We start from the raw sequence: 11,119 nt of genomic DNA on the forward strand, positions 1-11,119 counted from the left end.
GTCGCTGGATGCTCCGGACTGGGGACCGTCGCTGCAGGCTCCTTGTCATGGATCATTACTACAGGTTCCGGGCCATGGATCATCACTGGTGGTGGGATCTTCTGTAACGTTCGTCGTTAAGGGCAGACCAAGGAGCAGCGTGATTTGAGTTCATTTTTTATTGAAATGCCTCTGATTGGGAACCATACCAGGCCAACAAAGAAATAGAAAACACAGATATACAAAAACTAGAGTACCCACCCTAGTCACACCCTGACCTAACCAGAATATAGAGAATAAACAGGGATCTCTATGTTCAGGGCGTGACAATCCCAACTGTCCTGATAAATATGTGCAGTCCATTTCATAATGTTGTTTTATTCATATTGTCTCCCATTGGGTTGAATGAATGTAATATACATGTAAAACTGATGAACTTCCTTCAACAACCTTCAGAGAATAAAGTTGTAAAGTGCCAAGATCCACAGTTAAGTGGCACCACTGACAAATAACCACAGGCATCAGGAACAGGTTTAACGCAATAGCAATGTCCAAGAACCCACACTATCTGTCACTCAGTCAACAGTTCGTTTTAATACAATTCTGTTTGAAAAGGCAGTAAAAATAAATCTGGAACAGTGCACAGAAACACATGTTAAATGGGTGTGTGGCCCTTGAAGAGCGCACAAGAGTTATGGTCTAAGAGGGAGATAACCAGATAGAGAAACATATATACAATGTAGGAGTAAATGACAGAATGTAAATAAACTAGCCCAGGGTTCACTAATTCCTCCCAATGGATTCTCCTCTTATCACTAAGAACAACTACACCCCGGTTACAACATAATGCTACCATCAGAAAAGCAAACAGAAAGCTAGGCACTTTTTTCATATAAACTTTACAGGCCATGTTTAAAAGTGTACTGGTAAATATGCACAGCTATATATTTCCCCCTCCGTGGCCATTATTGAGTGCTTTAACAAGCTCCGTGCTGTTCTCTATGTCGGTAGAGGAGTGGAAAGAGCAGGGAAAGAGGTCATGGGTGTGAATGCTCAGTAAACACTACATTCTGGTGACTGCTGAGGAGACACATAATCAATATTTGGCTATGTGGATCTAAATTGGATATAAAAATGTTTGACAGTGGTTTGAATCTACATCTCTCATTTGAAGGTGGGGCGGCAGCGTAGCCTAGTGGTTAGAGCGTTGGACTAGTAACCGGAAGGTTGCGAGTTCAAACCCCTGAGCTGACAAGGTACAATTCTGTCGTTCTGCCCCTGAACAGGCAGTTAACCCACTGTTCCCAGGCCGTCATTGAAAATAAGAATATGTTCTTAACTGACTTGCCTGGTTAAATGAAGGTAAAAACAAAATGGTAAGGGATGTGAGATGAGGATTTCATGGGACATTGCATTGCGTCTTTTGTATGTTTGCATAAAAGCAACTCTTTGTTACTGTAAATTAAATGATGGCGTGGAGACTTGTATTCCATTAGGGCATGCATCTGTCACTGATGTCCTTCGGCTTCAGTTTCAAAAGTCAAACAACGTAAGTAGGTCTATAGTGAATCCCAGATCCTGGGTAGGTTCTCCAGGATCCTCCGGCGATGCGAGGGGTTTGACACTCCGGCTGCACGCAGGTCCTCCTCTGTGATGCCACTGTGGAGAGGGAAAAGGTGATAAAGGTGTCCATAACTGACTTAGACCACTGAGACCAAAATAATCCGTTTCCGTTGACTATTATTCTTCGTCTCACCTGAAGTAGTCCAGGTCGTCCCAGCCATTGAGGCTGAGTCCCAGGGTGTAATTCTGCAGACCCAGGGTGCTGAGTAGCTCCCGCACTGTCTCTGGAGCCCCACGGAGGACCTGCATTAGACATCCCCCCCAAAACATCCCTCTCAAAATGAGCCCAAACCAAAGTTTTTGTTGCCATATTATTGAGGCTAGGAGTTTTTCCTGATCACGTGAACTTTGAGAAAAATATTTTGCCCATGACTAGTCCCACTCTACATACTGTGTCTAGTCACCCACCTCTTTCTCCCAGCAGTAGCCTCTCTCGGTAGACATGGCCAGGTCATTCCTCTGGGCCGGTCTCTGGACTGGTGTTGATGGAGCCCTGATGTCTACAGGGAAGAAGTCCACCTCACTTAGTGACTTGGCAATCTGCAGGGCTGTGAGGGAGTGGTCCCCTAAGGGCTCAACTGGCTGCTCCGCCACCCAGGGGGCTGAGGCCTGGATGTGGGGCACATGGGTGGATACATAGGGGTAGAGTGAGGTGGGTTTGCTGCTCCTTACAGGGCTGGCTCGTTCCTGTTGGTGCACCCTAGGCTGTTCTCTCCTGGGGGTCTCTCTAATGACAGCGGAGTGGTCCGTGTACATGTTCCTCAGGTACTTGGCAGGCAGGATGGCGTCCTGGACAACATTGTTTTTGCTTGGTTGTGGTTGTATGGGCTGTTCATGATAGTGTGAGGTGGTGGTGGGGTTTGGGGCAGGGGGGATTGGCAATGTTTTTTTTGCTGGGAAGAGCTGATATGAGGAGTTGGCCTGGGGAGGATGATGGTCATTGGAGGAGGAGTAGTGGGGCAGGATGCCTGGAATCTCGATTTCAGTGAAGTCCGACCTGCGAGCGGACTTCCTGTCATAGCCACGCCCCCCAGAGAGCTTTGGGAGCTGCAGCGCTGAGTCGCCGGCCCAGACCACCTGGGGGTCCCTACGAGGGGGTGGAGCCTCCTCCACCCTGCGCAGGACAGACACACCTTCAAATATGAAGTAAGCGGGATTTGTGTAACTGCTAGGGGCTGGCTTTGGTGGAGGGGGTGAGGATCTGAAATGAATGGACAAATCATAATGAGACTAAACCATAACTATTTGCCCATCACTAACCAACTACATCTTTAATCAAATGTTGACAATGTATGTTAGTTTCACTGTGAGCGTCTTGAAAAACTCCAAAATATCCTCACCGGCTGATAGGTGCCTGAGTGGACTGAGGAGACAAGTGTCCCCTCACCAGACCCTTCTCATCCTTCTCGAAGCAGAACCACTCTGAAAAAGCCAAACAGGTGTTTACTGGACATGCTCTAACTCATGTCTTCTTCATATGTTCTGTGTTGTCTGGGGTTAAGACCCAGACTAGCATGTGGTGGCAGTGTTTGCATGTTGCCATGGCAATGTGTGAGGCTTGACCTATAGGGTTAAGGGCACCCACTCACACTGTGTCCTTTGAATGTGTCAGGATGCATCTGGTCAGCCAGGGAGGAGCCAAAAGAGGATGCAAGGGCAGAGACCAGAGAGAGAGAAAGCCTTGGATTGTTGAGGAGCCAAATAGAGGAAGTCGAGGCAGAGACCAGAGAGAGAGAAAGCCTTGGATTGTTGAGGAGCCAAATAGAGGAAGTCAGGGCAGAGACCAGAGAGAGAGAAAGCCTTGGATTGTTGAGGAGCCAAAAGAAGATGCAAGGGCAGAGACCAGAGAGAGAGAAAGCCTTGGATTGTTGAGGAGCCAAATAGAGGAAGTCGAGGCAGAGACCAGAGAGAGAGAAAGCCTTGGATTGTTGAGGAGCCAAATAGAGGAAGTCAGGGCAGAGACCAGAGAGAGAGAAAGCCTTGGATTGTTGAGGAGCCAAAAGAAGATGCAAGGGCAGAGACCAGAGAGAGAGAAAGCCTTGGATTGTTGAGGAGCCAAATAGAGGAAGTCGGGGCAGAGACCAGAGAGAGAGAAAGCCTTGGATTGTTGAGGAGCCAAATAAAGGAAGTCAGGGCAGAGACCAGAGAGAGAGAAAGCCTTGGATTGTTGAGGAGCCCAATAGAGGAAGTCAGGGCAGAGACCAGAGAGAGAGAATGCCAAGATGTGGATCATTAAGGAACCAAATAGAGGAAGCATTGAAAGATACACAGGAGAACCAGAGGGCACATGGACTGTCACGATGGAAACCCAGCGAGAAGCAATAGTACGAGCAGAGTGAAGAGAGGAGACTAAACGAGAGGAGAGCAGAGTGAAGAGAGGAGACTAAAACGAGAGGAGAGCAGAGTGAAGAGAGCAGAGCAGAGTGAAGAGAGGAGACTAAACGAGAGGAGAGCAGAGTGAAGAGAGGAGAGCAGAGTGTAGAGAGGAGACTAAACGAGAGGAGAGCAGAGTGAAGAGAGGAGAGCAGAGTGAAGAGAGGAGACTAAACGAGGGGAGAGCAGAGTGTAGAGAGGACACTAAACGAGAGGAGAGCAGAGTGAAGAGAGGAGAGCAGAGTGAAGAGAGGAGACTAAACGAGAGGAGAGCAGAGTGAAGACAGGAGAGCAGAGTGAAGAGAGTAGACTAAACGAGAGGAGAGCAGAGTGAAGAGAGGAGAGGTTGGCAGGATGGCAGCAGGCTAACCTACCGTAGATCTTCTCACGTGTACCTCGCCGGTCTTTGGGCACGTGGACCCTGACCCGCCCACGTATGGAGCCCATCTCCTCGCCCCGGTGGGTCAGGAACATCTCAAACTGCTCCGACGCGCCGGTGAGGGAGCGCAGCGCCACACAGCACTCACCTACAGGACCAACAGTAGGATCAACAGTGAAGTGGGATGAAGCTTCTTTCTCCCGTAATGGTTAAGATTAAGACTTGGAGAAGGTAAACTGGTCATTGATCTGTCCCTAAAATACACTTGTCAATGAATAGGTTTCAAGGGGGCGTTGATTGACTTCTTGCAAAATGACTGATGAGAGGCAAAGACGTGAATGGTGGTAGTTATGAACATGAAGGGAAGGACTTATGGGCTCTGGAGTGGGCCAGTGCTCTAAGGCACTGCATCACAGTGCTAGCGGCATCACTACAGCTCCTGGTTCGATCCCGGGCTGTATCACAACCGGCAGTGATCGGAAGTCCTTATAGGGCGGAGCACAATTGGCCCAGCGTCGTCCTGGTTAGGGTTTGGCCGGTGTAGGCCGTCTTTGTAAATAAGAATTTGTTCTTAACTGACTTGCCAAGTTAAATAAAGGTGAAATAAAAGACTCATGACCAACCGTATGACTCAAACCCATCACATGACTTGACGCACAGCAGGAGGTGCTGATCCTGAAGGAACTCCATGTCAGAGACGATCGGGAGAAGCTATGATATGTAGACACACACAAAGGTTAGCTACAGTGCATTCTAAACAATTTTTGTTTTTTCTCCTCATCAATCTACATTTTTTGCAATGTCACATTTGCATAAGTATTCATACCCTTTACTCAGTACTTTGTTGAAGCACCTTTGGCAGCAATTACAGCCTCAAGTCTTCTTGGGTATGATGCTACAAGCTTATCACACCTGTATTTGGGGAGTTTCTCCCATTGTTCTCTGCAGATCCTCTCAAGCTCTGTCAGGTTGGATGGGGAGCGTCGCTTCACAGCTATTTTCAGGTCTCTCCAGAGATGTTCGATCAGGTTCAAGTCCGAGACCTGTCCCGAAGCAACTCTTGTGTTGACTTGGCTGTGTGCTTAGGTTTGATGTCCTGTTGGAAGGTGAATCGTAGCCCAAGTCTGAGGTCCTGAGAGCGCTGGAGCAGGTTTTCATCAAGGATCTCTCTGTACTTTGCTCTGTTCATCTTTCCCTCGATCCTGACTAGTCTCCCAGTCCCTGTTGCTGAAAAACATCCCCACAGCATGATGCTGCCACCACCATGCTTTACTGTAGGGATGGTGCCAGGTTTCCTCCAGACGTGATGCTTGCCATTCAGACCAGAGAATCTTGTTTCTCATGGTCTGAGAGCCCTTTAGGTGCCTTTGGCAAACTCCAAGAGGGCAGTCATGTGCCATTTACTGAGGAGTGGCTTCCGTCTGGCCACTCTACCATAAAGGCCTGATTGGTGGAGTGCTGCAGAGATGGTTGTCTTTCTGGGAGGTTCTCCCATTTCCACAGAGGAAATCTGGAGCTCTGTCAGAGTGACCAACGGGTTCTAGGTCACCACCCTGACCAATGCCGTTCTCCCCGGATTGCTCAGTTTGGCCGGGTGGCCAGCTCTAGGAAGTCTTGGTGGTTCAAACTTCTTCCAGTTAAGAATGATGGAGGCGACTGTGATTTTGGGGACCTTCAATGCTGCAGATATTTTTTGGTACCCTTCCCCAGATCTGTGCCTCGACAGAATCCTGTCTCGGAGCTCTATGGACAATTCCTTTGACCTCATGGCTTGGTTTTTGCTCTGACATGCACATGTCAACTGTGGGACCTTTATATAGACAGGTGTGAGCCTTTCCAAATCATGTCGATTCAATTGAATTTTCCACAGGTGGACAGCAATGAAAAACATCTCAAGGATGATCAATGGAAACAGGATGCACCTGAGCTCAATTTTCGAGTCTCATAGCAAAGGTTCTGAATACTTATGTAAATAAGGTATTTCTGTTTTTTATTGTTCATAAATTAGCAAAAATGTCTAAAAATCTGTTTTTGCTTTGTCATTATCAGGTATTGTGTGTAGCTTTATGACGAATATGTGGGAAAAGTGAAGGGGTCTGTATACTTTCCTAATGCATTGTATGTGTCTTTGGGATGGGTCTGGTGATCTATCTCCAGATTGATTTATTTACCTTGGGCAGCTGCTTGGAAGACCAGCCCAGTTTAAGGAAGCAAGGCACGTCACAGCTCTGTGAGTCATTCTCTATGGAACGGCGGATCTCTACAAGAAAACAAAGTCATTCATCACATCATTATATTATAGAACTTCAGATTAACTATCTGAGAAAATATTATGAAGGACAAAGCACCGTCAAGGCAGGATGAGTGAAACTCAATGAAGAACTTGGCTTTGCCGGCTGTCTTCACAATAGCCTCGATGCCCTCTAACTCTATCCAGGCCCTCTCCATGCTCAAGCTTGGCTCTGTTTGGAGGCAATAAAGGGCCACAAGCTAGCATAAACGTTATATTATCTTACGTGTATTAATTAAAACGATTATGCCAAAATAACTACAATGACTCCACCTATTTTGAACTTTGATGTCACCCCTATATGGAACGTGGCGAAAACAGGCGAGTGGTCACTGGTGAAGATGTCATCTGTACAACCTGGAGACAGACACAGAGATCTCAGTCATAATGATACAGCCCTGTCATAATGATACATACCAGTCATAAAGATACAGCGAAGTCATAATGATACATACCAGTCATAATGATACAGACCTGTCATAATGATACCGACCTGTCATAATGATACAGACCTGTCATAATGATACAGACCTGTCATAATGATACCAACCTGTCATAATGATACAGACCTGTCATAATGATACAGACCTGTCATAATGATACAGCCCTGTCATAATGATAACGACCTGTCATAATGATACCAACCTGTCATAATGATACAGACCTGTCATAATGATAACGACCTGTCATAATGATACCAACCTGTCATAATGATACAGACCTGTCATAATGATACCAACCTGTCATAATGATACCAACCTGTCATAATGATACATACCAGTCATAATGATACAGCCCTGTCATAATGATACCGACCTGTCATAATGATACAGACCTGTCATAATGATACAGACCTGTCATAATGATACCAACCTGTCATAATGATACAGACCTGTCATAATGATACAGACCTGTCATAATGATACAGCCCTGTCATAATGATAACGACCTGTCATAATGATACCAACCTGTCATAATGATACAGACCTGTCATAATGATAACGACCTGTCATAATGATACCAACCTGTCATAATGATACAGACCTGTCATAATGATACCGACCTGTCATAATGATACCAACCTGTCATAATGATACAGACCTGTCATAATGATACAGACCTGTCATAATGATACATTTACATTTACATTTAAGTCATTTAGCAGACGCTCTTATCCAGAGCGACTTACAAATTGATACAGACCTGTCATAATGATACAGACCTGTCATAATGATACCAACCTGCCATAATGATACCAACCTGTCATAATGATACCGACCTGTCATAATGATACCAACCTGTCATAATGATACAGACCTGTCATAATGATACAGCCCTGTCATAATGATACCAACCTGTCATAATGATACAGACCTGTCATAATGATCCCAACCTGTCATAATGATACAGACCTGTCATAATGATACAGACCTGTCATAATGATACCAACCTGTCATAATGATACAGACCTGTCATAATGATCCCAACCTGTCATAATGATACCAACCTGTCATAATGATACAGACCTGTCATAATGATACAGCCCTGTCATAATGATACCGACCTATCCGTTATCATTATGCTGTTAAGTGTACCATCAAATGTGCACTCTTATGTCACTGATGATGACTTCAGTACTCTATGTTGTTCGACATTATCATCAAAAACCTGTGGCATAGACTAAACTAGCCATCCTTTAATGACTGTGATGGTGTATGGTGAGTATACTGTGTTTGCTGATGGAAGTCAAAAGCATGGCCCTGGAGTCAGAGCCGCGGTGAGGAAATGACTGTTCGTCTGAGGACCACAGACCAGAGGACGTAGGAGTTGCCAATCATACCTTAACAGGGCCTCTCACATTTTACAGGAAAACAATGAAAGAAATGGCCACGAAATGTCTCATTTTGGAATGCCACAGGAAATAATACGATGATATCCAATTTGCTGTGTCTAAATGCTAAACCACAATGCTGTCTGAGGATAATGTTATGAACCTAAAAAAACATGTCCTAAACTTAAACCCACCATAGGAGTTGCAGGTGATATGTGTCTCTGAGTAGGACTTCCACAGAATCCGGTCACACCATGACGGCACATTGACACGCACCTGTTGACACAGAACAGAATAATGACTATATGTAAAGTCTGTTTCTGTTAGATGTGGGGTATGTGAAAATAGAATTGATTCAAAATTGAATTATACAACGAAGGCAACCCTGCACTCCAATCCTACCAGCCATTTCAGCCTGTGAGGTATTATTAGCCCCGTGACCCCTGTGACCCCCAATAAAACCGATTGGGTTACACATAAAGGAAGTCCGGTAGGGAGCTATAAGGCTCTGTTTAGTCTATTTCGGGGTGCATGGTAGCATTATGAAATGTACTTATTTGTCGACTGCGTCACAAGACTCACAGGTAATGCTTGGTGTGGATTACTCATCACTTTGGGATGTAACGTCATTCAGACAACGGCATGACGTGGGACATGATGCAGCTCTGAGAGGTTGTGTCAGAGAGTGTCACAGGGAGGTAGACTCACGCCAGAGGTCTTGTACTTCTGCCACAGGTAGCTGTCCCTGGACCCCCTCTCGTACCGATAGGTGGGCGGAAACACAATCTTCTCTTCCTCTTAAACCAGGACAAAGGGAGAGAAATGGAGAGAGAGATATAGGATATAGAGAGATAGAGAGAGAGAGAGAGAGAGAGAGAGAGAGAGAGAGAGAGAGAGAGAGAGAGAGAGAGATAGGAGAGATACCACAGTGTGCCATCACAGAGGCAAGATTTGTGACCTGTTACCACAAGAAAAGGGCAACCAGTGAAGAACAAACACCATTGTAAATACAACCCATGTTTATTTATCTTCCCTTTTGTACTTTAACTATTTGCACATAATATGACATTTGACATTTGAAATGTCTTTATTCTTTAGAAACTTTTTTGAGTGAAATGTTTACTGTTAATTTTGCATTGTTAATTTCACTTGTGTTTATTATCTATTTCACTTGCTTTGGCGATGTAAACATATGTTTCCCATGCCAATAAAGCCCTTCAATTGAAATTGAAGTGGAGAGAGAGAGATGGCAGAGAGAGAGAGATGGCAGAGATATGGCAGAGAGAGATGGCAGAGAGAGATGGCAGAGAGAGAGAGATGGCAGAGAGAGATGGCAGAGAGAGAGAGATGGCAGAGAGATGGCAGAGAGAGATTGCAGAGAGAGATGGCAGAGAGAGAGAGAGATGGCAGAGAGAGAGAGATGGCAGAGAGAGAGAGATGGCAGAGAGAGATGGCAGAGAGAGATGGCAGAGAGAGATGGCAGAGAGAGATGGCAGAGAGAGATGGCAGAGAGAGATGGCAGAGAGAGAGAGATGGCAGAGAGAGAGAGATGGCAGAGAGAGAGAGAGATGGCAGAGAGAGAGAGATGGCAGAGAGAGATGGCAGAGAGAGAGATGGCAGAGAGATGGCAGAGAGAGATGGCAGAGAGAGAGATGGCAGAGAGAGAGATGGCAGAGAGAGAGACATGGCAGAGAGAGATGGCAGAGAGAGAGAGATGGCAGAGAGAGAGAGATGGCAGAGAGATGGCAGAGAGAGAGATGGCAGAGAGAGAGAGATGGCAGAGAGAGAGAGATGGCAGAGAAAGAGAGATGGCAGAGAGAGAGATGGCAGAGAGAGATGGCAGAGAGAGAGAGATGGCAGAGAGATGGCAGAGACAGATGGCAGAGAGAGAGACATGGCAGAGAGAGAGAGATGGCAGAGAGAGAGAGGCATGGCAGAGAGAGATGGCAGAGAGAGATGGCAGAGAGAGAGAGATGGCAGAGAGATGGCAGAGACAGATGGCAGAGAGAGAGACATGGCAGAGAGAGATGGCAGAGAGAGAGATGGCAGAGAGAGAGACATGGCAGAGAGATGGCAGAGCGAGAGAGATGGCAGAGAAAGAGAGATGGCAGAGAGAGAGATGGCAGAGAGATGGCAGAGAGAGAGATGGCAGAGAAAGAGAGATAGCAGAGAGAGAGATGGCAGAGAGAGAGATGGCAGAGAGAGAGAGATGGCAGAGAGATGGCAGAGAGAGATGGCAGAGAGAGAGAGATGGCAGAGAGAGAGAGATGGCAGAGAGAGAGACATGGCAGAGAGAGAGATGGCAGAGAGAGAGAGATGGCAGAGAGAGATGGCAGAGAGAGAGAGATGGCAGAGAGAGATGGCAGAGCGAGAGAGATGGCAGAGAGAGAGATGGCAGAGAGAGAGAGATGGCAGAGAGAGATGGCATAGAGAGAGATGGCAGAGAGAGAGAGATGGCAGAGAGATGGCAGAGAGAGAGATGGCAGAGAAAGAGAGATGGCAGAGAGATGGCAGAGAGAGAGATGGCAGAGAAAGAGAGATGGCAGAGAGATGGCAGAGAGAGAGATGGCAGAGAAAGAGAGATGGCAGAGAGATGGCAGAGAGAGAGATGGCAGAGAAAGAGAGATGGCAGAGAGAGAGATGG

The 11,119-nt window shown here is 46.3% G+C and overlaps 1 protein-coding gene across 1 annotated transcript in view; it reads right to left on the reverse strand.

The window, feature by feature from the left end:
* Positions 1 to 553: 553 nt before the first annotated feature.
* Positions 554 to 11,119, reverse strand: part of LOC124011337 (phosphatidylinositol 3,4,5-trisphosphate 5-phosphatase 2B-like) — a 37,400-nt gene continuing 26,834 nt past the window's right edge. The window contains exons 16-26 of the mRNA XM_046324616.1: positions 9,184 to 9,272; positions 8,670 to 8,751; positions 6,918 to 7,001; positions 6,703 to 6,816; positions 6,526 to 6,614; positions 4,978 to 5,065; positions 4,350 to 4,502; positions 2,943 to 3,024; positions 2,011 to 2,803; positions 1,736 to 1,845; positions 554 to 1,638 (exon numbers count right to left, since the gene is read on the reverse strand). Coding sequence (XP_046180572.1) covers positions 1,539 to 1,638; positions 1,736 to 1,845; positions 2,011 to 2,803; positions 2,943 to 3,024; positions 4,350 to 4,502; positions 4,978 to 5,065; positions 6,526 to 6,614; positions 6,703 to 6,816; positions 6,918 to 7,001; positions 8,670 to 8,751; positions 9,184 to 9,272 — 1,784 coding nt within the window. The 3' untranslated portion in view covers positions 554 to 1,538. The remainder of the gene's footprint in view (positions 1,639 to 1,735; positions 1,846 to 2,010; positions 2,804 to 2,942; positions 3,025 to 4,349; positions 4,503 to 4,977; positions 5,066 to 6,525; positions 6,615 to 6,702; positions 6,817 to 6,917; positions 7,002 to 8,669; positions 8,752 to 9,183; positions 9,273 to 11,119) is intronic.

This window comes from Oncorhynchus gorbuscha, linkage group LG23 (genome assembly GCF_021184085.1).
Source record: "Oncorhynchus gorbuscha isolate QuinsamMale2020 ecotype Even-year linkage group LG23, OgorEven_v1.0, whole genome shotgun sequence".
Taxonomy (NCBI): Eukaryota; Metazoa; Chordata; class Actinopteri; order Salmoniformes; family Salmonidae; genus Oncorhynchus; species Oncorhynchus gorbuscha.